Source organism: Geotrypetes seraphini, chromosome 16, assembly GCF_902459505.1.
Source record: "Geotrypetes seraphini chromosome 16, aGeoSer1.1, whole genome shotgun sequence".
NCBI lineage: Eukaryota > Metazoa > Chordata > Amphibia > Gymnophiona > Dermophiidae > Geotrypetes > Geotrypetes seraphini.
This window is the reverse complement of record NC_047099.1, coordinates 42,499,741-42,527,435: the sequence shown is the minus strand read 5'-3', so window position 1 is coordinate 42,527,435 and position 27,695 is coordinate 42,499,741. Positions and strand designations below refer to the sequence as shown.

The window sequence follows — 27,695 nt, the reverse complement described above, 5'->3', positions numbered from 1 at the left end:
TCTGTATTTTTATATAAATAGGATTGAGTGGCTAGCTTACATTTAAAAGCACTGAGAGGGGGAGAGAGATGGACCTAGAGAGGGAAGGGTTGGTACTGATACAATAAAAGCCTAGCGCAAAGAGATTGTATTCCATCTGAAAGCTGTCAGCATGGATAAAAGACTTTTCTTTGAGCCCTGAGTTTAATAGCTGAGGGTAGAGAGGGAGAGCCAGGGGCTCTAATCAGAGATTTATCTCATAAATACAGACAGACAGGACCTGGGGGTTATGTGTGGGTCCACCCTCCCTCCCTCTCTTCTCATTTCTCCCCCTTCTCTCTATATTTGCCTCTCACTTCTCTAGGGCTCTCCATCCCATCTTTCTATTTGCTCTCTCTTCTCCCTTCTTTTTTAGGGCTCTCTATCCCCTCTCTTCTTTTTCTCTTTGCCTCTCGTTTCCCCCCCCCCCCCCCTTCTTCCTTTGGGGGAGGATGAGCAGGTTTCTTGTTGTTATATATATTTAACTTTTTGTTTTTATAAAAGTTTACTTCATTCTTAACTTTTTTTTTAGTTCTAGTCAATTAGGGGTCCTTTTACTAAGGCACACTATCTGATTTAGTGCACTGTGGCTTAAATCTATAGATGTTTAAAAAAAATAAACCAACTTCATCCTCCAAATTAGAGAATGTCACCTTTTTCTAAGTTCCTACAGTAAGGATAGACATTTCTTTCTGATTCCATTTATCTGGAGTCTGTGTAGATTGGCCCACTGCTCACTTTTTCTCTAAATAGGAATTGACCCTCTGGGGTGACTCAATGATCTCGTGTCCATATTATGCTCTGCTATTTGACTTCAATTCCTGCATACTGCATTGGATTTCCATCCAGCAAGGAACAGGAGAAGCTGTAGAGAGCAGTGTTCACACTGCTGCCTGATGTGGGGGTTAAGGGAAGGGGAGGAATTTTGACTGTAGGAGAAGTTTCCAAGTTTATTTGTATTTGATATACGTACAACCCATTGGTGAAGCCATCTGAGCGGTTCACAAAAAATTTCACAATCTAACCAGGCATTCTTAAGTATTTTCCCCATCTGTCCCGGCAGGCTCACAATCTACCTTAGGAAATGAAGAACAGCAGCTTCTACAAGTAGGATGCAGGGAACATGTGGTTGATATCTTGAGATGTTCCATAGAGGGAGGAGGAGTGAACCATTGAAAATGTAATGGGGCAATTTAACAAACTGAGGAATGGAAATCACCTGGACTGGATGGTACACATACCAGAGTAATGATAGAACTGAAAAGTGAACTTGCAGAACTATTGTTAGTAATATGTAATTTATCTTTAAAATCAAGCATGGTACTGAAAGTTTGGAGGGTGACCAATGTAGTACCAATTTTAGAAAAGGGTTCCAGAGGTGATGTGGGAAATGATAGATTGGTGAGCCTAACAGCGATATCTAGGCAAAATGGTAGAGAATATTATAAAGAACAAAATTACAGAGCATATACAAAGGCATCGATTAACATGGATTTAGTTAAGGGAAATCTTGCCTCACCATTCTACTGCATTTCTTTGAAGAGATGAATAAACATGTGGCTAAAGGTGAACCAGTCAATATAGTGATTCTGTATTTTCATAAGGCATTTAGCAAAGTACCTAATGAACGACTCCTGGGGAAATTTGAAAGTCATGTGGATTAAGAACTGATTCAAAAAATAGAAAACAGAGAGTAGGGTTAAATGGTCAGTATTCTCAATGGAGACGGGTAAATGGGTTCCCCAAGAGTCTGTTCTGGGACCACTGCTTTTTAGCATATTTATAAATGATCTAGAGATGGGAATAACTAGTGTAATAATTAATTTTGCTGAAGACACATAAGAATTGCTGTTGCTGGGTCAGACCAGTGGTCCATCCTGACCAGCAGTCCGCTCATGAGGCGGCCCCCAGGTCAAAGCCCAGTGCTCTAAATGAGTCCAGCCTCACCTCTGTACATCCCAGTTTAGCAGGAACTTGTCCAGCTTAGTCTTGAAACCCTGGAGGGTGTTTTCCCCTACAACAGACTCCGGAAGAGCTCTCCACCACTCTCTGGGTGAAGAAGAACTTCCTTACATTTGTACGGAATCTATCCCCTTTCAACTTTAGAGATTGCCCTCTCGTTCTCCCTACCTTGTTATTCAAAGTTGTTAAATCATAAGAAGATTGTGAAAACTTGCAAGAGGACTTTACGAGACTGGGAAACTGGACAACCAAACAGCAGATGATGTTTAATGTGAGCAAGTGCAAAGTGATGCATGTGGGAAAAAGGAACCCAAGTGATGAAAGGTTCCACATTAGGTGTTGCTGCTCAGGAAAAGAATCTAGGTGTCTTTGCTGATGGTACGTTGAAACCCTCTACTCAGCGTTCAGCGGCAGCTAAATAAGCAAATAGGATCCTAGGAAATATTAGGAAAGGAAAACAAAAATGAGAATTTTATAATGCCTTTGTATCGCTCCATGAATACTGCGTGCAGTTCTGATCACTGCACCTCAAAAAAGATATAGCAGGATTAGAAAAGGTACAGAGCAGGGCGACGAAAAAGATAAAAGGGACAGGACAACTTCCCCGTGAAGAAAGGCTAATATGGCTAGGGCTCTTCAGCTTGGAGAGGATATGGCTGCGGGGAGATGTGATAGAGGTCTATAAAATACTGAGTGGACTGGAATGGGTAAACGTGAGCCACTTGTATACCCTTTCCAAAAATACTAGGACCTAGGGGGGGCATGCATTGATGCTACTAAGTTGTAAATTTAAAACAAACCAGAGAAAATATTTCTTCACACTCAACATGAAATTAAACACTGGAATTTGTTTCCAGAGAATATGGTAAAAGCAGTTAGCTTAGCAGGGTTTTAAAAGGGTTTGGGTAATTTCCCAAATGAAAAGTCCATAAGCCATTATTAAGATGGACTTAAGAAAATCCACCGATTATTTATAGGACAAGCAACATAAAATCTGTTTTATTTACTCTTTGTTCCTGAGAGCAGTTCAGTCGGCACCTCAAAGTTGAATATTGGCTTCCTTGTGGGAGCTGTTTTGGAAATTGATTAAAAAGCTCATCAATAAGCTCTGGTGTGGGAGTGCTGTTATATGCTCTCAAACAGCCAATGACCCCTGATGCAGGCATTGTCCCGAAACACAAGTCAGCTAATAAAAATCTTGTATTTTCATCTGTTGCCATGCCTCCGTTCTTTGCCATATCTGTTATATGTGTTATCTATGTCTCTGAGTAGACTCCCTGATGTGCTATGTGGTCTTTTATCTGCTTTAATTTCCTGTTTCTATAGGGAGTGAAGGATAGTAGATGGTATGGATGGAGGACTGGATGAGCCACATGGCCTTTATTGAACTTCCTTTTCTCTGTTTCTGGCATGACTTTTCATGTGCAAATAACAATTTTAGGAAGGTGTAGCATCTGCAGCAAGTGGTTTGGAAGGCGATGTGTTGTGGTGTGTTTCAGATGGACCAGAAAAGTATGCATATATTTGTAGTTTTACAAAAGCGGTAGGTAGGCTTCTACATTACATTTTACACCTGCTCGTAGAGGGGCAGAAGTGTCAGCTAAATGCTTGATTGGACCTGGGGTTTGCAACAATGATTGGGCTTACCAGTTTTGTAAACTAAGGTATTTATGCATCTGATATTTCTGTGTCTTAAGTTGCAAAATCGGCACTCACACAGATAAATGTGGACAAAACTCTGAATGATGTCGCTCCTCAATTGAACATGTTTTCCATAATAGTAAGGGTGTTAGATGCATGGAACAGTCTCCCGGTAGAGGTGCTGGAGACAGAAACTGGGTCTGAATTCAAGAAGGCGTGGGATAGACACATGAGAACTCATAGAGAGAGGAAGAGATAATGGTTACTGCAGATGGGCAGACCGAATGGGCCATTTGGCCTAGATCTGCCATCATGTTTCTATACCTCTCTATGACCTCACAGTGCAAGTGTTAAGAGTCTTAGCCTATCACAATAATGCTCTATGATCTCACAATGCAGGTGTAAAGATCCTTAGCCAATAGGGAAAGGAGGAGATAGTGAATGTTGTGGATGGGCAGACTGGATGGGCCATTTGGCCTTTATCTGCCATCATGTTTCTATTGAAATAGGCTGTTTCATCGTAGAAACCAGCATGTACAGTTGCTTTTCCATGCATCCTTCCATGTATTATATAAAAGTATTCACCTTCAGGAGAGCCTTTTGTGAAGACAGTGGGCGTGGGAAAGATCTCTTGCTAAACCGCCTCTTCCCCCTGCAATCTGTGCAAAACTCTGCTGCACGAACGTTATCCCTCTCCTCAAATCACTTCACTGGCTCCCTATCCACCTCCGCATACAGTTCAAACTCCTATTACAAACCTACAGCTGTGTTCATTCTGCAGCCCCTCAGGTTTTGGAAAGTCAGTCAGGGAGCACGGTCAGTCCTCTAGAGAGGACATGTCCGGGTTTTCTCATACGTCTGGTAACTCTACACCTAACCATTGGGTTTTCAAGATAACTACAATGAATACGCAAATTTATCTCATTTAATTCATTGTAGATACTGGCTAGGTAGGTATGTTGGGTCGAGAACCCCTGAGGTCCCAAAATTTGGGCACCTACTGAAACTAGGATCCTAAATTTAGTGGAACTCGGGCCTAGTATATTTTCAGAGTTTAGGCTTTGACTTGAAGGCAATTAATCAGTCAGTTCAGGATCCTGCCCCTCCTTGAATATCCACCTCTTTTCTGCTGCTCTGTCGCAAGAGGCACATTATGCTTCCCCGCTTAACATTAAATGTCTGGGGGATTTTTTTTTAAGATTCTTTCATTGAAGTCACTTTTGTAATTGCCCTAGATGATGTTAAAAAGGAAAAAAAAAGAAAAAATTTAACTGGCTCACTGGTGGTGCTTGTGATGCAGTGAAGGGGAGCGTGATAATTTTCTTCTCCTGGGGACACGGAGAGAATTCAGAAATCTTTATATTTGCCTGCAGCCTGGTTCCCAGAAGGGATTTGCATTTCTCCTCTGCCTTCACACCAGCCAAACAGAGGGGGGTGGTGGGGGGAGTGATTTAAATAACAATAAAACATGGGACTCGGAGAGAAAAAGAGAATAGAGGGGAGGGATCTTAAGGCTTTATTGTGACATAATTAGTTAGAATGTCATGTGCAGAAAAATCCTTTTCTTATGGAGAGGGCTCTTATCTGGGACAACCTGAGGGCGACTGAATTGTCCCCCTTAAAAAAGAGGTCTCAACTAGAGAGCTACTAATAGACCTCTAGTCTAATATGTGACAAACGCTGAGCCGGGTCCCTCCCCCTTCATTAACTTTTAGGCCCAGAATAATCTGGATGAATGGCTATTTGAAAATTGCCCGGCCAGTTTCTCTGCTTTTCTTTGTGTGGGGGCCTCATGTTTTGCTTTCACAGAAGCTGCTATTCTAGGGGCTAGATTCTCAAAAATTTACGCTAAAAACTGAAGGGCTGCTGTAGCAGCCGTTATAGTAGCGATTTTAAAAAAGCGAGTCAATCTCCAAAATACGCTCATACAAATGAGGTTGACGGTGAGTAGCGAAGACTTGCTAGATTTGCATGTGCCCATCGCTGGTGATAGTGATGGGCAAAACCCTCCCTCCTCCCAATAGCAAATCAAGCTTCCAAATTCAAGCAACCATCCACCCGGCAGCGGGAGAGATGCCCATTATTTCCCACCGCCAAGCAACACCCCCCCCCCCCCAGTGCCTGCCTCCTATGACCCCCCGCCCTCTCCCCCTTATATTACTTAGATGGCTGGCTGGAGGGATGCCTATTCCCTCTGGCCAGCATCCTCCGCTATTTTGAAGAGACACCAGGGAGGGGAACGCCATTTTGAAAAGGCATCCCTCCAGCCATCCATCCTAGGTAGGAGTGCAGACATGAGCCTTAGCTTGGTAAGACCCAGGACTCGGAGCCAAAAGTTCTCCACTCCCTCCCCCTGAGATCTTCATAATTAACTTGACAATCACAGTCATCCTCCCACACAGAGCAATGATAAAAACATATAATTGGACATCGTGAAGTCGATATTTAGCTGCTGTGGATGATTTCTCTGCTTCTGTTTATAGTTTACAGTTTATTACATTTTATGTCCAATATTCAGCAGCTCTATTTGTGTAAATAGGATCATTGACAATATGGCCTGAACTTAAATGGATAACTTATCTGTGTAAGCTAGAGCTGCTCTATGCACAGTCCCACTAAATGGATAACTTTTTCATCCCGCCTTTTGTTAATGGATACATTTTAGACATGAAACAATGTAAAAAAAAAATATCATCCATACTTTTATCACACAATAAACGATTTAGACTCCATTGTCTAATCATAAAACAAAACATATGTCAACAAACAAGGACAATCGATGCTCAGGAGCAAACGGGCAAAACCATTAGTCCAAAGTCTTACAAATGAGGCTTCCTCGCTTCTTCCAGCACTTCTCCTTCTCTCGCTGCCCCCCCCCCCTCAGCCCAAGTGCTGCACTGCTGCCAGAAGCATTCCCCCTACACTCCTTGCCCTGCATGTAGGGCAGGATTAACCCTTTGTTGGGCCCTGGGCAAATGGGTATGTTGGGCCCTTTATTGCAATTTAAATATATTTTTAAAGCTCCCACAAATGGAGCCTTGCTCGATACTGGCAGAGGAGGAAACAGCAGATAAGAAGCCCTGCTCGCTGACTAAAAGGCAGTACACGGGGAGAGAGGAAGAATAGACAGACCTCTGTGGCCAACAATGGCTCTGCGCACCTCTGGATTCGCAGCAGCTAACGTACCAGGGCAAAACTCTGCCTTGACTTACACATTTAAGAGGACCCATCCTAAATATTTGGGCCCTAGACCCAGGCCTAGTTTGCCTATGTTTTAATCCTGCTGTGCCAGTGCGGCAGGAGGACAGTGAGGCTGGGTCCAGGGGATATCACTGTGGTCCACAGGAATCGGGCTCATGGTCTGGATGTAGACTGATTTGGACTTTGAGTACTAGGGCTAGAGTTCACTTGATAGACAACTGAAGAAGCGCTTCTGTTGATCAGAGGAAGAGAGAAGGAGCATAAGCTACTGGGAAAGCTCTTCTGTTGGTCAACCGAAGTGGAAGGGAGCACAGGTAGCTGGGAGAGTTCTTCTGGGTCAGAGACTAGCAAGACACTGGGGCTGATGCCGGATGGACTTCTACGGTCTGTGTCCCGTATATGACAAGACAGATCAGGAGCAAGTATGTGTATTTTATACCACATTCATATAATCTGAGTACAGGTCGTGCATATCAGGGGGGGGGGGAGCAATAATTCCTAGATTGTTCGTTCAATATTGCCTTGATGATGAGTGTAACTTTTGGACAGACTGGATGAACCAGGCCGGTCTTTATCTGCCATCATTTACTATGTTTTTATGACTGTGGAAGGGAACCCGGGGGGCTGGGACACTTCTGTGGGTAGTCAGCATGGGCTCCACTGAATGAGGAATAAACACTAGTTTGAGATAGCCAAAATAAGGTTCTGAGTTCCACACTAAATCAAGGATTGTTTTGGATAAGGCGGGTATGGGTTTTGATATACTGCAGTTTCCATATTATAAACAGGTACTTATTTTGTCCCTGGGGCAATGAAGCATTGAGTGACTTGCCCAGAGTCACAAGAGGCAGCTGCTCTAACCACTAGGCTACTCCAAGCACCTAACTAATACTGAAAAAAATAAAAATGTCTCTGTCCAGTCAAGATGTGGAAACTATGGGAGTGGGAGTGGGAGTGTGTGGTGCAGTGGTCAGCATCCTGAGGTTATGGGTTTGAATTCCGCAATGCTCCTTGTGACCCTGGGCAAGTCACTTTATCCCCATTGCCCCAGGTACATTAGATAGAGTGGGAGCCTGCCAGGATAGTTAGGGACTAATGCTTGAGTACCTGAATAATTTGTAATCTGCACAGAATTGTAAGATATGCGGAATATAAATCATTAAAAAAAAAAAAAAATTATATATATATATATATATATATACCATAAATAATAACCCTGCATTGTGTCTAAAGCCTTTGGTTTCAGGGACCACTCTCAGAGGAGATGTGCTTTGGAGGATAAAGACCCCAATTTTTCTCATTACAGTTTAAAACAATTTTTTGACAAAGCTGTTGAGTTTGTCTATAAATGACAAATGTCTGAACAGAGGGTTTGTGTGGTCTAGAAAGCTCAAGAACGTCACCACCTCTTTATACTTTCTACATCAGTGCAATAAAATGTGTTACAGCCCAGAGAGAATCAAGGTTCCTCCAGGACCACCATGGCTCTGTTCCGGAGCTTGCTGTAAATATCTTCCAGGTTACAAAGCTCTATCCTGGAGTCTGCGCTTTGGCTGACAGGTAGCTAGCAAGGAGCCCTCGGCCATTTCTGCCTCTGGAAAGCCTCGCTCTGTGCAGAATGAAGTTGGGAAATCAATTTCTCACGGAGCCCAGCGAAGCAAAGCGTTTGCCTGCAGGAGACAGAAAGGGGTGGGGGGGGGCTCAAGCAGAGAAGGACCACCAGACCGTGCAAGCAGGCTTTTCTTAAATGCTAATTTTAACAGGAGGTTTAATCCTTCTGCTTTGACTGTGGTTATACACTTTCATCTCCCTCTAGGGATGTGATGGGGGAGAGAATTAAACACCCCTCTCCTTGTATTATATAGGTTCTCAGCAGCAGAGAAAAGGCTAAGAAGGGACCAGCCTTGGCTCATAGCTCTTAGACCTAGTCTTCAGCACGACTGTTTGGAAGAATGAAAGACTAACCTAGTGGTGAGAACAGTGTACTGGTAACCAAGGAAATCAAGGTACCAGTTCCAGTGACATTCCTTGTGACCTTGGGCAAGTCACTTGATCTTCTATTACCCTCCACAATTAGCTTGTAAGGCATAAGAACTACCATACTAGAACAGACCGAAGGTCCATCAAGCCCAGTATTCAGTTTCCAACAATGGCCAACCCAGGTCCCAAGTACCTGGCAGAAACCCAAAGAGTAGCAACATTCCAGGGCTGAGATTGTGATGTCAAAATGCCTCATTCCATCAATGCCTAAGAGACAACCTCACCAGTGATGTCACAATGGCTTGATTATCCTATACTTGGCTCACATAAGAGCATAAAAATTGTTGTACTGGGACAGACTGAAGTTCCATCATGCCCAGTATCCTGTTTCCAACAGTAGCCAACCAAGGTCCAAAGTACCTAGCTAGATCCCAAGTAATAAAACAGAGCTAGTGGAGAACCTGGTCAACCTGAATGTAACTCACTTCAAACTACTTCTGATAAGTCAAATCCAAATAAAATAATCATACAAGCACAAGGACGATCCAGTCATGTGATGGGTGGCAAAGTTCAACACTCTATCTTTGGTTTCTTCCCTCCTAATGGTGTCCTTTTAACGCCTGTAGTAACTCTGGGTTTCTCCTCACTAGAGTTAGGTCTTGGGAGGAGGGTAGAGGTTCAGCTTGGAATTGATGCGGAATTTAAGCACTGTTCTCTGCGGTGGGTGGGTGGGAAGTAAAGCACATGCCTTCCATGTGAAATGGGAAACTTGGATGACAGACTGAATGGGCCTTTTGGCCTTTATCTGCCATCATGTTATTATGTTTCTGTAACTATAAAGCTCTATGACATCACAATGCAGGTGTAAAGAGCCTTAGCCTATAGGAAGAGGAGATGCAAATATTAAGAGCCTTAGCCAATAGGGAGAGGAGGAGATAGTGGATGCTGTGTATGGACAGACTGGATGGGCCATATGGCCTTTATCTGACATCATGTTTCTACATTTGTAATAGGCAGCCAAGGAAACAAGAGCAGTTGAGCTATATAGATTGGACAAGATGGGGGGAATAGTTCAAAGTCATGAGGGTAAATCGATGGGTGACTACACTGAAAGTAAGTTCTATGTACAGTCGAATAAGATATGAGGAACTGGCCTAAGTACAGGGTGTGCAGCAAGCTAGTCCAGGTGGACCTATCACAAAAATGAGTTTGAAATACGAAACAAAAGAAGCTTAAATTGTATCTGGTATTCAAAAGGCAGCCAATGGAGTGTAATCAAACCTGGGTTAATAAGATCAAATGACTTCAATTTTTTAAAAATGGTCACATTTTCAGGGCTGCTGCCATTGCTCTAGTTCAGTGGTTCTTAAACCTGTCCTGTCCAGCCAGTGGGTTTTCAAGCTATTCCTAATGAATATGTATGAGGCAGATTTGCACGCCTGTCACCTCTATTATACACAAATCTGCCTCATGCATGTGCATTAGGGAAATCTTGAAAACCCGACTGACTGGGGGACCCCTAGGACTCTAGTTCTTTGCCAGGTTTCGATTAGTTTGGATATAGAGTTTTTACAGCTGATCTTCCTCAGCACATGAAGAATAGGAAGCCAGCATGCTCGAGGATCCTGGTCAATATTTTGATAGCTGCTTAGGGCTCTCTATGTGGTGCTTATGGACAGAGATGGCTGGAAGCTCAGACTCAGATCTCACCCACCTGGAGAGTCTTCTCTATTTAAATTCACTGGACTGGCATAAGGGGTCAACATTAAGCAGTTATCCTGAGCACCCTTGCCACAGGGGGTCCCAAGTCTGCCTCAGGGCGATTATCCTGAGCACCTCAATGTGCCATCGCCTGCAAAGAATGAGGCCCTCACACTGCTCCAAGAGAAAGGCTGCAGAAATATCATAACAGAGGTGCCCAGAGCAAGGTGGATGTGGGTCAAACTTCAGCAGTGGCCTAGGATTTCAAGGTTTTTGGGTTGTGCTAGTCCCAGGAATGCAATTTTTAGCAACATAAGAAAATTCAAACTAAGTCAGCCTACAGTTCATCAAGTGCCAAGAAGGAGGCACAATAATTCAATTCAGTCACTGACCCTTGTGTTTAAGGCCCACTCAATACAAGAGCTTAATTTGCTCCTGATCGGTAGGGCTACCAGATGTCCGGATTTCCTCTGATATATCTGGGGGTCCAGATGGCTTTTCAAAACCTGGCACTTTGTCCAGGTTTTGAAAAGCTTCTATCAAATCGCCATCAGGTAGGAGGGCACCAACATATGCGCAGATACCCTCCTGCCCAAGAGCGGGGCAGGGCTAGGGGTGGGATTGGAGGCGGGACTGTGGCGTGATGGGGCAGGGATGGGTAGAACTTGGTGGGCCTGGGGTTGGGTCTACGGGGTCCAGATTTTCCAAACGGAAAATCTGGTAACCCTACTGACCGGCCATATTGGAACCCAGAGCATGTTTTAAGGAGATTTGGTGATGGCTCTTTCTGTTCCTATTTTTTTGCCATGAAGGGCAACATGTAAGCTTTGATGGAGGCCGGTCCAGGTCACAAATGCCCGACAGGCCCAAAAAGGAAATCTAGTTCTCATAGCTCATTTCCAGGATGAGTGATGACTCTTCCCAGTCTACCTGTTTAACCCTTTTCTATGGACTTTTTCTCCAGAAATTTGTCCAAACTATTATGGTTCTGCATGGTCAACTTCATGAGTCAAGAGAGTGCCCTTTGAATGGGCCTGAAAGAGACTGACTGGGAGGCCACAAAGGTAATGGTAAATGGACTACACTCCAGGGATGCATATTCATTAGGGATACCCTTGAAATCTGGCCTGTTCGAGGCCCTCCAGGACTGAACTTGAAGAAGCCTAGATCCTACTTGTCTTCGAGCATGACACAACTAGCCAGTCAGATTTTCAGGATGCCCTCAATGAATATGCATGAGGTAGATTTCCATACAGTGGAGGCAGTGCATGCTAATTTATCTCATGCATATTCACTGTGGGTATCTTAAGAACTAGGCTGGCTTGGTGTGTCCCATGGACTGTGTTGAGGACCCCTGTCCAACGGATGAACTAAGCCTTTAAGCTAAGTTTTTCATACATTTATACTATCAAATGTGTTTCACTGTGTTTTCTCTCTTATTATAGCGCTGCAGGCCCGGTTCAGCCAGGAACCTGAAGACAAGATCGTGGTAGCGGGTCAGAAAGTGGTCCTGTCCTGCGTGGTGCTCAACTACTCCGGCATTGTCCAATGGACCATCGACGGCCTGGCCCTGGGGATAGGACAGGGTTTGAAAGGTATGGCTCCTCTCTGCTTGCTAACCTGTATCTCTCAAATGAGCAGGGATCCCTCCAAGATCCATCAGCCCTGGAAGGATTATTTTAACTGGTCACAGGAGCACACAGTGTTATTTTGTCTTGTCAACTTCTTTTCAAATAGAAAGTACATTACATTAGTGATTAGTGACTTCTATTCTGCCAGTACCTTGCAGTTCTAGGCGGATTACAAAAGAAGATAACTGGATATTTCCAGGAAAATTACAATTTAGGGAGCTGTTTATGTGATTGAGACTTTGAAGGGAAATTTACAAGAGAGGGGATGGACAAGGGGATTGTTTTGATATCTAGATAAATTTTTTGAATAGCAGGGTTTTGACTTCTTTTTGAAATGATTTGAAGTCGGTCATTGTTGTCAGCATATTGGAGATGGGGTGGTCAAGTTTCGCTGCTTGCGTCGCTAGTAGGTTGTCATACATCTTCTTGCGCTGAGTACCTTTGAATTGGGGGGGTAGGTAAATGGGGTCTGAGTTCTCCTTTGTCTAGTTATATGGTTCCAATTTAGGCGATTGTTTAGGTAAGTGGGGACAGTGCCATTTATTACTTTGAATAATAGACAGTAGAATTTGAATTGAATTTGCGCTTGTATAGGTAGCCAGTGTGAGTCTAGGTAAGCAGTGGTGATGTGGTCATATTGCTTAGTGAATAGATCAATCTGAGGGCTGTGTTTTGTACAGTCTGTTATTGTTTTATCAGGTTTGCGCGGCATGGTAGATAGAGGATGTTGCAAAAGAAAGTGAGTTTGCAGTAGTACATGGACAGAACTGAGATGTGATCTAGAACTGAAACATTGTGTGCTGCAGTGCAGGAGTGAGGTGCTCAGTGCTGGGTGTTACATGGCAGGAATGAGGTGCATTGGCTGAGCAGTTCAGGGTTAGGGAGTTTAGTGCTAGAGTGTCGGCGAATGCTGGAGAACTATGTTCTTGGCTGGATGCCCAGTGTAACATAAAGGAGATAACGCAGGGCAGGAATGAGATGCACTGACTGAGCTGGAGGTAAAGATCTCAGTGCTGGAATAGTAGAGGGTGCTACATGCAGAAATAAGGTGCACTACTGGAATAGGGGGTTCTGCAGGGCAGTAATAAGGTGTAGTTGCTGAGCTGAAGAAAATGAATCTCAGTGCTAGAAGAGATGAGGGTGCCATAGGAGAGTAATGAGGTTGAGGGCAGTGGCGTAGTGAGGGTAGGAGGCACCCAGGGTGGTTGTACCCTCCTCTTCACCCCCGCTCCTTCCGTGTCCCACATGCCCCACTCGTGCCCTCCCTTACCACCCTCATACCTCGTTAAATCTTCGCCAGTGAGAGCAGTTTCTACGGCCTGCTGCATGCACCAGCATTGGCGGTCCTTCTGACGTGCGAGCAGCAGGCCAGACTAGTTGCTCGCGCTGGCAAAGATTTAAAGAGGTACGAGCGGGGAAGGGAGGGCTCGAACATGGCATGGGGGCACAGAGGTGTTGGTGCCCCCAGCAAGACAGCACCAAGGGTAGTCCACCCCCACCCCCCTTACTACACCACTGCTTGGGGGTAAGGAGCTCAGTACTGAATAGTAGGGGGTGCTGCAGGGCAGGAATGAAGTGCACTGGTAAGCTAAGCCTGTGTGTTCCTGGTTTTTATTCCCTCCCCCTCTGTATACACTCTGCCTTGGTGTCTTTGCCCCTGTGGCACTGTGGAGTCACTCTACCCTTTTGCCAGTTTCTCTGTCTTTGCTCCCCAAAGGACAGCTTTTCGTTCACCCCTCCCCTAGGGAGAACATCACATCAGTCTCTATCTTCTGAGGAAAGCTGTGTTGCTACCCCCCCCCCCTTTACCTCGATAGCTAAGAAAACTCTAAGTGTCTTACATCCATCACTTGCAGTGCGCAGAGTTTGTCAGCACCCACCGTCTGCCTGAGCTGGAGAAGTGGCAGGCTGTGATTTATTCTGGGCGCTCCCGTGCCATACGTTTCTGCTGACTAACTGGGATTCACCACACACTTCATTTCAGCAGTGCCAGGCAGACACAATGATAGATGCCAAGGGCTTAAGTTCACTGCAATGAGGAAAATTTAGAAGCCTAGGGATTTATCTGTTCTCTTTTTTATTTTCACACAGAAATAACTCAAATGCAGAACAGCGGAACATACTGTACGCTAATGAGAACGAGGGGAGTTCAGTACTGGAGGGCAGGAAAGAGGGGCATTGGCAGAGCCAAGGGGACCCTCAGTCCTGGAACAGCATGAAGTGCTGCAGGGCAGGAGTGAGGTGAATTGACAGGGTCATGTGCAGGGCTCAGTGCTGGTGGGCTGAAATGAGGTGCAATGGTAGAGCTTAGGGAGTGCTAGAATGACAGGGGGTGTTGCAGGGCTGAAATGAGGTAATGTACCTGAATCCTAACATATTATTATTATTATTATTTAGGTATTTATATACCGCCTATCAAGTTTATCTAAGCGGTTTTACAATCAGGTACTCAAGCATTTTCCCTATCTGTCCTGGTGGGCTCACAATCTATCTAACATATCTGGGGCAATGGAGGATTGAGTGGCTTGCCCAGGGTTACAAAGAGCAGCACAGGATTTGAACCCACAACTTCAGGGCAGTGAGGCTGTAGCTCTGACCACTAGGCCACTCCTTCCTCCATAGTGACTGAGGTAGAGATGCGCAGCCACCTCTGGCCCTTCCATTGATGTGTTCTAGCACTAAGGTCGATGAATGAAGAGTGCCATCAGTCGACCTTCCATAAGTCAGTTCACCTGCTTGTGACTCTCCATGAATGGATGACAGCAATGAGAAAGGCCATTCCTTCCGCTCTCTTCCTCTCAGGCTCTTGTCATCTACCACAGAGGCGGCTGCGCATGTTGCCTGAATAGCTCTTAAACAGGCCAAATAAATATGACTGGTCTGAAATGGATATATATATATATATATTTTTTTTTTTTTTCAAAAGTCAAGATTTTAAAGTGTGCAGAGTCTGTCCACCTCTGACACCAGCCACTCGACCACTTGCGCCTTCTGCCTTTCATAGAGAAATCAGAAAAAGCAGGACTGGCTCCGCTGACCTGGAGCTAGCTAGTGAGAAATGAAAGGTTCAGTGCCCATCATACTCACTCACCCGTTTATTCACACCCAACTGCAGCTACAGCGCCCTCCCTCCATTCCTCCTGACTCTGACGTCCCTCTCTTGGCCTTTCTTATGGGGTCCCTGTTGCCTGAATGGAATTCAAGAGTCAAGCCAACAGCACCACCTGCTGGTGAAAGGTATAGACTGCACTTTTACATTCCCCAACATACTATATCAACATGAAAGTGTATGGAAAATTCTTTAAAACAATAAGGATTATTTAGCTGGGGAGGAATCTAGGTCCTGATTTGTTCTGGACAAGTTTCTTGTCCTTCTGGCATCTTTGTCAAAGAAGAAACAATTACGAATCTCTCATGTAAGAATGTGAAGGGCGGACAGGAGAAGGGAAAGAGAGCTTTTCTACACATTTATTTATTCAAAATATTTCTATTCTATATTATCTTACCATTCTAAGTGAATTACAATATCACAGTCATAATTGACACATACATAATGAACAGATATCAAAATATCTTTCAAACAGGTCTAAACAAAACTTTTACACCACCCCCCACCACCACCCTTTTACAAAACTGTGATAGTGATTTTTAGCACAGGCCAGCGTGCTGAATGCTCTGTGCTACTCCTGATGCTCATAAGAACTATATGAACTCTATCACGGTTTTGTAAAAGGAAGGGGGGAGTGGGTTAATGACTAACATCTAATTATTGATTTAAAAAAATAAGTTTTCAGAAACTTAAAAAAATCTCCTACAATTTTCACCCTCTGCAAATTAGAGGGCAAAGCGTTCCATAATTTTGAGCCAGGAAAACAAAAGAAGGAGCGTCCAATAGTCAGTCCTGGGCAGATCGTAGTGTAGGCCTAGGTTGATAAATCTTGAGGCTAAAAACCAACATCACAGAATCATTCCTTGATAATATTTTTAAAAGGGCTGAAAAGTTCTCAGCCCAACCAAGAAGAGATTGATGTGGATATGGTTCAACCAATGACCTAAAACAATGTTAAAAAACATAGAATTTTGTTTCTGCAAATTGGCACTTAACAAAATAAGATAACACTCTCTTCAGCTACAGAAGCAAAATAACACTCAGAATGTAGGAAGTTGGTTGGTTGGACTGAGAACTTTTTAGCACCCCCCCCCCCCCCCTTGTACTTTGCCTCTCTACCCAGGCTCAGGACTGAAAGGAGAAGTAGATGAGGACAATGCATTGCTCAATTGACAACCTTAACAATACTCCCCAGTGAAATCTGAAGGTAGGTGGAGGGATGCCCGCCATTGGAAAATATTTAGCAGTTGTCCTCCAGCTCAATAACATCCACTGAATGAAAACCACTGATCTAGCTGTAGAATACTGCCCTCACTCTGTCCATATTGTATAGATAGTATTGGGTTATGTCTTTCTCATATCTGGAATTCAGAAGGCGTTTGAAGACTTATTCATTTTCTAGATTTTTGGGTAATTAAGTTGCAAATTTAATGTAATCTTTTTAAACCACTGAGATCTTCAAGGTTATGCAATCTAGAAGTTGATTTTTATGTTATGTTATATTATGTTGTTCAGTTGGATTTTTGTCCATTTTATTGATGAAAATTCGCATGTGTTATATGTTCATCAGCTGACTAACTTTGAATGTTGGTCTGGTTGTTTTTAAATGACTGTAATCCTTGCAGAATAAAAGAAGTTTGTTCAATAAATTTATACCTTTCTTTTGGAGCAATAAATCAAGAGGTATCATGAGAAGTCATTGGGCATGAACTTGTGAGAACACACATTCCTTTTACTAGGTGTGAAGCTGGGACCTCTGTAATCTGGGGAGCTGGTGTTCAGGATCGTCTCTGGTTAATTCTTATACTGCTGGAATGAAAGGTGTCACAATCTGCGGAGAGTCCAAACCTTGGAGTCTGTCTTATGAAGTCCAGTTAAATTGAAAATTCTGCCAGGAGCTGTTCACCTTTTTTAACACCTGCTGTGTTCTCCTTTCTCCCCAGCCTGGCCCCGTTACCATATTGTCGGCACAGCAGACTCGGGTCAATACAACCTGGAGATCACAGATGCTGAACTGTCCGACGACGCCTCCTATGAGTGTCAGGCTACGGAGGCTGCCCTGCGCTCCCGCAGTGCCAAGCTCACTGTCCTCAGTAAGTGGTGGGAGGAGGGGGTGGGACAGTGCACGAGCCATTTCTAGCCTCATGGCCTAACCTTTTTGCAAGCTATGATTTGGAATTCTGCATGCTCGATTAAGAGAAAACAGTTCAGCAAAATCGCTTTTCTAGGTCTTTATTTTAAATGTTGATGCGTTCACAGTAAGTGCTTGTGGTCTTTCAGAGGGGCTGTGGGGAGAAGTTTCTCATTTTGTGAGAGTACTGTCTCCTGAGAATGCTAAGTCCAGAAAAAAATGTGGTTTTTTTTTTGTTTTACTGTCTTAAATGTACCGGAAACCCCAAGAGACAATTATTTAAACTACAGGAGGAAGAGTTACCGACTATAGAGAGTATACAAAAACATATGATGAAGATATGTTGTTTTACAGTATGGGGTGATCTCATGGCTGGTAAGCTGGTCCATTAGAAGCCAGACCAAGCCAATATCTTCTACATTAATTCCATCATGGGTCTATATGAGGGGGCTGCTGAAAAATTCTCAGCCCAACCAAGAAGAGAATGATGTGGAGCCATGAAACTTACAAATTATTCTACACTTTTCTTGAAACGCTTTGTTTCAACAATATGAAATGAAATGAAAAGTGTCAAGGAAAGTGAGGAATAACTTGTAAATTTCATGGCTCCACATCATTCTCTTCTTGGTTGGGCTGAGAACTTTACAGCGGCCCCTCCTATTGTGATGTCATAATGCCTCAATCCACCAATGCCTAAGAGCCAACCTCATCGGTGATGTCATCTCTATACTTATGCCCATTTACTAGATGCATTTGCCTCATTGAAATGAAGTGTCAAGGAAAGTGTGGAATAACTTGTAATTTTCATGGCTCCACATCATTCTCTTGTTTGAGCTGAGAACCTTTCAATGGCCCCTCATAATTACATACCCTTCTTTCAAGCTGGCTGTATAGCAGGGTGGAGCCTGTTTAGACCTCTCTAAACAATTAGTTTGGGAATGCATAGGTCAAAGTGCTTTTGGGAGGTTCTCAATAATAACCCCATGAATTCAGGAGTCCTGCAACCTTTCCTCTGATTGTCTGTCTGTCTTTCTGTCTCTCCAGCCCTCTGGGGTCATTCAGGTCTGGAAATATGACTCATGCTTGCATCTCATTACTGTAGATAAGAAATGATACTATGTATCACATTGTTTGTATTGCATGGTCCAGTCCAAAAACAGACTGATGGTGCGTGTGGGACTTTCCCAGCCTGCAGGAACATCTGATAGGAGGCTGTTTCATTGTTTTTTGTTTTGCTGTCAGTTCCTCCAGAAGACCCCATCATAGACGGCTCTCCAGAGATTCTTCTCCGGGCTGGGGCGCCCTATAATTTGACATGCCATGCTCACAATGCCAAGCCTGCTGCAAGCATCAAGTGGTTCCGAGATGGTACACTACAGGAAGGAGCCATTGCCGCTACGGTAAGGAGAACATAAGAAAACAAGAACACAAGAGTAGCCCTACTGGGTCATACCTAAAGGTCCATAGCCCAGTAGCCTGTTTCCATTAGTGGCCAAACCAGGTCACAAATACCTAGAAGAGTCCCCAAAACGTAGGAAGATTCCAGGTTATGCTTCCCCGGCAATAGTCACTAGTTTTCCCCAGGTCTACCTTAATAAAGGTTTATGGACTTTTCCTCCAGGAATTTGTTCAAACCTTTTATAAACCTAGCTAAATTAATTGCTTGTACCACTTGCTCCAGCAATGAGTTCCAGAGCTTAACTATACATTGAGTGAAAAAAAATATTTTCTCCTATTTGTTAGAGCAAAAATAAAGAGAGAAATCACCTTTCATGTTACTCTTCCTCAGAGGTGAAAATTCAAAGCTATTATTCTCTTCTAACTCAGGCAAATGATGATGTTAACCCCTTCCTCCTTCTCTCTCCCACCCATCTGGTTTTTTTGTCCTTCACAGGAAGTATTAGCAGATGGGAAGAGAGAGACCACAACTAGCTATCTCTTGATCAACCCAACAGATCAGGATATTGGTCGAGTGTTTACTTGCAAAACCACCAATGAAGCCACCCCAACGGGAAAAGAGACATCTATCAAGCTCAATGTTCACCGTGAGTATCCCCTGTAGCACACTTTATTCTCTTTATCACCCTCCATACACTGTCTCCCTTCCCCTATAGTTAGCCAGTGTGTGTAGATCTCAGTCTTTTAACTGGAGAAGCTGGAGCATTACAAAGGAGTGATGAGATGGGGCTCATGAAATGACAGACCACAAAAAGTGGCAGCTAGGCACAGGTGGGGATGGTATTCTGATAGGATGTAAAGAGAGTGCAGTAAAGAACTAGGTTGGAATAACTAGAGATCATGAAAACAAGACTGGGAAAAAGTCAGTAATAGTTCCTTAATGAGAGCCAGTGGGAAGAAACATAAAGTATGACAGCAGAAAAGGGCCGGCGGCCCAACAAGTCTGCCCACTCAAGAATCCTCCCTCCTTTGAGAATCCATCTTTTAAGTATAACTCTGCAGCAACCCCACCTTTTTGTACCATTGTCTCTTGAAGTTGAGCAGGTTACTGGCCTCAACTACCTGGCGTAGAAGACCATTCCATCAATCAATCACTCTTTTGGTGAAGAAGTATTTCCTGGTGTCACCATTAAATCTTCCCCCCTTAAGTTTTAGCAGATGCCCTCTTGTTGCCGTGGGACCCGTAAGAAAAAAGATTTCTTCCTCCACCTCAATGCGGCCCGTGATATATTTGAATGTTTCTATCATGTCCCCCCTTTCTCTGTGCTCTTCGAGAGAGTACAAGCACAGTCTGCTCAGACATTCTTCATATGGGAGATCTTTAAGTCCCGAGACCAACCTAGTGGTCATTCTCTGTATCGACTCCATTCTCTTCACATTCTTTTGATAGTGTGTCCTCCAAAACTGGACACAGTACCCCAGGTGAGGTCTCACCAAGGATCGGTATAACGGCAGTATGACTTCAGGCTTTCGGTTGATAAAGCTCCTTCTGATGCAACCCAGCATTTGTCGAGCCTTAGCTGAAGCTTTCTCCACCTGATTGGCAGCTTTCATATCTACCCGGATGATTACTCCCAAGTCCCTTTCTGCAACAATTCTTGTTAAGTTCTCCCCATTCAAGGTGTATGTTCTGCATTGATTTCCGCTACCAAGATGCATTACCTTACATTTTTTGGCATTAAAGTTTAGTTGCCAAATACTGGACCATTGTTCTAGTAACAGTAGGTCCTGCTCCATAGTGTTGGGCCTGGTTTCGCTGTCAGGTTCTGTTGCCTTGCCCACAATGTTGCATAGTTTAGCGTCATCGGCAAATAATGCAACTTTGCCTTGAAGTCCCTGAGTTAGATCCCTTACAAAGATATTAAATAGCATCGGGCCCAAGACCGATCCCTGTGACACTCCACTGGTCACTCTCGACGTTTTTGATGGAATGCCGTTTACCATTACTCTTTGGAGTCTGCCGCTAAGCTAGTCTTCTACCCATGCGGCCAGTGTTTCTCCTAGTCCAATTGCATTCATCTTGTTCAATAACCTATGATGTGGGACACTATCAAAAGCCTTACTGAAGTCTAAATACACGATGTCCAGGGACTCTCCCTGTCCAGTTTTTTTGTTATCCAGTCAAAGAAGCTTATCAGATTGGATTGACAAAACCTTCCTTTCATAAAGCCATGCTGGTGGGGATCCCTTAATCTTTCGTCATCCAGAATGGTGTCCAATCTGTTTTTAATCAATGTTTCCATGAGTTTACTCACTATTGATGTGAGACTCACCAGTCTGTAATTTTCAGCCTCTGACCTGCATCCCTTTTTGTGGAGTGGAATAACGTTGGCAGTTTTCCAGTCCAAGAGAACTTTTCCCTTGTTTAGGGAAAGATTGAAAAATTTGGCTAACGGTTCTGCCAGGACATCTCTCAATTCTCGAAGTACTCTGGGGTGTAGATTATCCGGTCCCATAGCTTTGTTTACCTTTAGTTTTGATAGCTCGTGGTAGACATTGCTTGCTGTGAATTTCATGTCCCGTAATGGGTCCTCCGAGCTCTCCTTTGTCTGTAGCTGAGGTCTGGATCCTGGCGCTTAGCAGATGAAGACTGAGCAGAAGTAGTTATTAAGTAGTTCTGCTTTGTCTGCGTCCGAATCTGCAAAATTACCGTCAGGTTTCTTTAGGCGCCCAATACCACTTGTGTTCTTCTTCCTGTCGCTGACGTATTTAAAAAAGGATTTATCCCCTTTTTTAACCTGCCTAGCTATGGTTTCTTCCATCCGGAGTTTGGCCTCTCTGACTATCGTTTTAACTCTTCTAGATTTTGCCAGGTAGGTTTCTTTAGATTCCTGTCATTGTGATTGTTTGTAGGTTACGAAAGCTTTTTTCTTTTGCTTTATTAGTTCTGAAATCTCAGCAGAAAACCACTGTGGTCTATTTTTTCTGCTTCGTTTACTCACAGTTTTTATGTATATGTTGGTTGCTTCTTGCAGAGTAGATTTCAGAGCCGACCATAGCACCTCTATACTGTCCGTCGTGTTCTGGTTTTGCAGCACTTTGTAGACATAGTCCCCCATGCCCTGAAAATTAGCTCCTTTAAAATTTAGGACTTTAGTTGATGTATTTGACCTAGTGGACCCTTTCTTGAGGTAGAACCACACCATGTTGTGGTCACTGGAGGCCAAGGTTTTTCCCACCGATATCTCTGTGACACTGTCTCTGTTGGTGAGTAACAGGTCCAGGATTGCCTGATCCCTGGTGGGTTCTAATACCATCTGCTTGAGGCATGCTCCTTGCATGGAGGCTAGTAGCCTCCTGCTGCCGCTGGTTGTAGCGGAAGGTTCGTTCCAGTCCACATCAGGCATATTGAAGTTTCCCAACAACACTGTGTCTCCACGCAATGTGATGGTCCCAATGTCTTCAATTAGTTCATCGTCTGCATCCTCCCTTTGTCTTGGTGGTCTGTATACATCACCAAGGTACAGGCATTTGTTATTGCTCCTGGCAAGGTTCACCCAGAGCAGGAGTCTCAAAGTCCCTCCTTGAGGGCCGCAATCCAGTCGGGTTTTCAAGATTTCCCCAATGAATATGCATGAGATCTATGTGCATGCACTGCTTTCAATGCATATTCATTGCGGAAATCATGAAAACCTGACTGGATTGCGGCCCTCAAAAGGGACTTTGAGATCCCTGACCCAGAGGTATTCTCCCTTGATGTCTGTGATTTTAGTAACTTTGATGTCTTTTCTAATGTACAGAGCTACTCCTCCTCCTGATTTGCCTTCTCTGTTGCGACGGAGTAAGTTATATCCTGGTATGACCATATCCCATCCGTGGGACTCCGAGAACCACGTTTCTGATATTACCACTACATCAAGGTCGGCGTTCCTCATTTCCGCTTCTAGTTCCAGAATTTTATTGCCTAAGCTACGGGCATTAGCATACATGGCTGTCCATACTTTCTGTTTGTATGGAGTGTTTTCTGTCTGAGATAGTTTGTCCCCTTTAATCCTGCCTTTGTCGCCCTTATTATTGCCTTTGTCTCCTTCAGTATTCTCCCCCACTTTATCGACTTGATTACTTACCTCTGACCCCCCCCCCCCGACTCCAAAATGGAGTCTCCGTCTTCCCCTCTGCCCCCCACTTTATCGACTCGAATACTTACCCCAGATACTAAGTCTCCGTCTCTCGCTCTGGCTCCCTGTGAATTTACGCGAGATAATTTGCTTTCCATGATCATGCCTTTGTCTCCTTTGGTATTGCCTCTGTCCCCTCTAGTATTCACACGATTACTTACCTCAGGTTCCAAGATGGAGTTACTTACCCTACCATTACTTACCTCAGGTTCCAAGATGGAGTTACTTACCCTACCAGTGTGAGAGTGGGTCCCCTCCCCCCAGCTCACCTAGTTTAAAGCCTTCCAGAGCAGGTGAGCCAGGTGTCGTCCCAGGACGTTCTTCCCTCTTCTGGTTAGGTGGTTCATTGATGAGTACCGAATGAGTAGGAGTCATGATGGAGACCTTTCCATTATAGTTCCTTGATGAGAGCCAGATGGGAAGCCTTGTTTGATGGCTCCTTGATAAGAGTCAGATAGGAAGAGATCATGATCGAGGTCTTTCTTGACGAGAGCCAAATGGGAAGAGATAAAATGGAGACCTTTCTTAATGATTGCATGGTGACAGCTAGATGGGAAGGAACCATAATCAAGGTCTTCCTCAATGGTTCGTTGATGAATACCAAATGAGTAGGAGTCATGATGGAGACCTTTCCATGATGGTTCCTTGATGAGAGCCAGATAGGAAGAAATCATGATGGAGGCCTTGCTTGATGGCTCCTTGATAAGAGTCAGATGGGAAGAGATCATGATCGAGGCCTTTCTTGATGATTGCTTGGTGACAGCTAGATGGGAAGAAATCATAATTAAGGTCTTCCTTGATGAGAGCCAGATGAGGAGGAGTCATGATGGAGGCCCTATTTGATGGTTTGATTGGAGCCAGATGGAAGGAAGTTGGGAAGCAAGTGCACAGTGATTTTCTGATGAGAGATGAATAGGAATGAGAAAGAGACAGATCACATCTGATGACTCCCTGATGAGAAAAATGGAAAAAAAAAATATCCTAGTAAATGTGAAGGGGTTGAAGCCACTCAAATTAAGATGGACTTTTTGCAGAGGTGTGAATCCAGGCTGGGATTAAGGTGTAAATTCTGGAGTAAAAAAATACATCTTTATAAGATGAGATGCCTTTCATGGGACCAGTATAAGAATTAGCTTGTACATGTCTGGAAAGCTTATATCCATCATCGTTTTGTGTCATTCTGGATCTTAGATCAGTAAAAATTAACAGAATCTGCAAAGCACTCTTAAGATGAGTTACTGACTTAGCGGTAACTCTTTATATAAAGGTGTGGGTGTTTGTGTGTGTTTCTATATATACCGTATATACATATATAATGTAAATAAGCGAGTGTTGAAAGCCAGGAGCCCCTGACTTCTCACTCAGAGAAAAGCTGCACCACAGTCTGTCAGGCTTCTAAATTAATGCTGTGTGTGAGCTGCACAGCTGACGAAGCCTGCAATGTTTGATTCCCATCCAAAATGACAGTATGTATTCATTATATCATCACAAAGGGAGTAAGCTTAGTCAGGGGCATGTGCGTCCCCCGGATTTGAGACACACAGGGTAGCACGAGAGCTTCTTGTAAACTCAGGCAGCGAGTGGCTCTGGCAGGAGCAGGGCTGGAGGAGAAAGCAGAAGTCAGAGAAGTGGAGAAGGAAGGAGTGCACAGGACAAGCCCAGAGCACGTTCCCATATCACAAGTTAAAAGGAGAAAGATGGCTCGAGTCAAGAAAATAATATTAATGACGGCTACCAAACTGATAACACGTCATGAAAGATGATTTGCTTTCAGTTAGCCTTTATAGCGTAATGTACGACTCTGTTGCACTAAATGATATATAATATGTAACACTCCATGACTCTGCATGATATATGCAATAGTGCTGCCCGATTCACTTCAGTGAATTGATTCATTGTCTGAGAAAATCGGACTCGCCAATTCAGCAACCCCCACCCCGGTGAGACCTGACATACCTCCGAGGCCTTCTAAAGCAGCAGCAGTGGCGCTCTGAATGGGGGCTGCTTTGTGGGCTGCCCCACCGGGGCCTTCCCTCTGCTGTATCACTGATGATGTCAATTTGCAGAAACAAAATTCTATGTTTTTGACATTGTTTCAGATTATTAATTGAATCGTATCCACATCATTCTCTTCTTGGTTGGACTGAGAACTTTTCAGCACCCCTCGCGTATGGTGGCACGTCACAAGCGCGGCGGACATTGGTGCACCGACAATCCCGTGCCAACATCTGTGTGCAGGACTAATGCATGCCGCATGTTCCACCACTTTCATGCCTTACCATTAGCGTTCTAAGGAGGGGTATGGGGGGAACCCCCCTACACTTAGAACTGCTTGCGCTCCCGCTGGGGGTGGGGGTGGGGAACCCCCACTACACTGAAAACTCCCGAACAGCGAGAGAACAGAAGTTTTCGGTGTACTGGGGGGTTCCCCCTCCCAATGGGATCGCGACCACTTCTAAGTATACTGAGGGGGTTCCGGGGTTCCCCCCACACCCCTCAGAATGCTAACAATAAGATGTTAAAGCGGCAGAACCAGCGGCGCGCTGTGGTCCTGTGCGCAGATGTCAGAGCAGGATTGTTGGTGAGCTAATGTCCTGTTTGCTATCATTGGTGTAACCTCGTGTATATAGAACAATAATATATACACTACATGGTATATAATATTTACATAATATATATACTCCGCAGTACTGTATATAGTATGCACACTGTTCTGTACAATGTAATATATTCACTGGTTCTATATCATAAATTCTAGGGTTAGGAACAAGAAAACTTTTGTTTCATGTCGTTTCCAGGAATATTAATTTTGATCATTTTCGATGGCCATTTGTTTCATCTCGGGAGCAAAGCTGTTGAGTGTAAGGGCACCAGTAGGAGCAAGGACGCACCTCGCACATTCCTTTCCTAACAGCATGTGCACATGCAGTGTTTGGCATTGCAAGATGGCTTGCGCACAAGTAGCGTTGCACTTTTGGAAAAAGAATGTGCATTGTTTTCAAACTGCGTGCCCTCTTCAAGAGAGCGCCCTATTCTTGGCAAATGAAATAACACACTCAGCATTTTTTCGGAAAATTGCATGATCTTCATAGCCAATCAAAATCAGTATCTCATCTTCATTCACAGCATAACTGCTAAAATCATCATAATGACATCTATCCAATCTCCAAATTAAGTCCATCTAGAGGTGCTGAATTCAAAGAAAATATCCAATACTGCTCTCTGTAATTTAATTGTCTCTGTCAATCTCCCCCATGTCAATCTTGTTCTACTTGAGCAACCACTCTTCAACACATCTTCAACAGAGTGTCTTTTAAGCTGCCAATGATTCACTGCCAGTATTAATCCTGATACAACATTCATTCAGTCTCAAGTGAATTTTAGATTTTGTTCTCCCCACAATTGAGGTTGCGGGGGTGGCAGACTTAAGAGTAATGTTAGGAAATGACGTGTGATGCTTTCTTTCTCTGTTTCCCAGATCCCCCAACGGTCACCCTGTCAATACATCCCCAGACGGTACAGGAAGGAGAAAGGGTTGTTTTCACCTGCATGGCTGCTGCCAATCCCGAGATCAAAGGCTACAGGTCAGTATTTCTGGAAATGAGACAGGTCACTGCCACTACCATGCAGCTTATTTCCAGGATGCTAGCAATAACTATGAGACAGTTTTTCTACTGGATGGAGCACAGGCTAGGAGCTCTTTGGTGGGAAGGAGTGCAGAGAACTGGGAAAGCTCTTTGATTGGTCAGAAGCTATGGGAGAAAGTTCAAGAGGTTGGAAGAAGTTATTTTCATGCTCAGAAGCAATGTGAAGCAGCTCTTCTCATGGGCTGTACACACCGGTAGAATGAAAATTGGTAGGGTGACAACTGGTAGGATGCATGAAATCCCTACCAGTTGTTGTACTACGAACTGACTTCTGGCTGTAGACCAAGTGCCCTGTGCAAAGCTTCTTCAACAAGTGATGAATATTTGTATGTGCAACCGCCTCCCCGAGCAAAGCTTATATCCCAGAATGGGGTCGGGAGTTCCACGGAAACTCTTCATAAAGCCATGGGCAACTGACTTCAGAGGGACACAGAAGGGAAGGAAGGGCATGGGCATGAACTACAATTGCTAGGATTTTTTATTTAAAAACTTGGGATACAGAAGGGAAAGAGGGAGGGAGCATTTTGGGAAACAAAACAAAAAAAAAGAATCAAAAAGGGGGAGTTGTCAGGCCAGAGGACAAGTGGGGAGGGGAGGCAGGGAGCACTGCTGCTTGGAAGTGGAGCGGCTCATTCCCATCTTGACCCAGAAACCTTCCCTGTTCCCTCAGACGTTTAGGCAGGGTGCTCCGGTGGCTGGAAGTGATGCGGCAGCAGCAGAAAAAGAAATGAAAGCTTTCTTTTGTTTAATCCTTCTTCCGTTCGTGGTACAGCTGCAAAAAAAGAACCCAAAAAGAGGGAGCCAAACCAGCCAGGTTATTTTATGTTGAGGTTATCAATATGTTGCAGTTTGGTTTGCCAACAACTGAACACAGAAACTGCCATCAGGTACAGCACTTGCCCCCCCCCCCCGAAAAAAAAAAAACCCTAAAAATATTTTTACTCATGGGCTGGATGTTTCTGATTTCTTGTATAAATTATTATGAATGTCAGACCCTGGGAGAAGGGGTTAATACCAGGACTTCTTATTTGGAGAAAACTGGAGCGCTTGTAACCCTACAGAGTTTTTAAATTGAAAAATAAAAGGTATTACTGTGAC

The 27,695-nt window shown here is 44.1% G+C and overlaps 1 protein-coding gene across 4 annotated transcripts in view; it reads left to right on the top strand.

Moving 5' to 3' along the window:
• KIRREL1 (kirre like nephrin family adhesion molecule 1) overlaps positions 1–27,695 on the top strand; it is a 182,065-nt gene that overhangs the window by 124,253 nt on the left and 30,117 nt on the right. For all 4 annotated transcript variants that reach the window (XM_033924016.1, XM_033924017.1, XM_033924015.1 and 1 more), the window contains 5 exons: positions 11,949–12,098; positions 17,187–17,336; positions 18,617–18,774; positions 19,269–19,419; positions 26,429–26,534. In XM_033924016.1, coding sequence (XP_033779907.1) covers positions 11,949–12,098; positions 17,187–17,336; positions 18,617–18,774; positions 19,269–19,419; positions 26,429–26,534 — 715 coding nt within the window. The remainder of the gene's footprint in view (positions 1–11,948; positions 12,099–17,186; positions 17,337–18,616; positions 18,775–19,268; positions 19,420–26,428; positions 26,535–27,695) is intronic.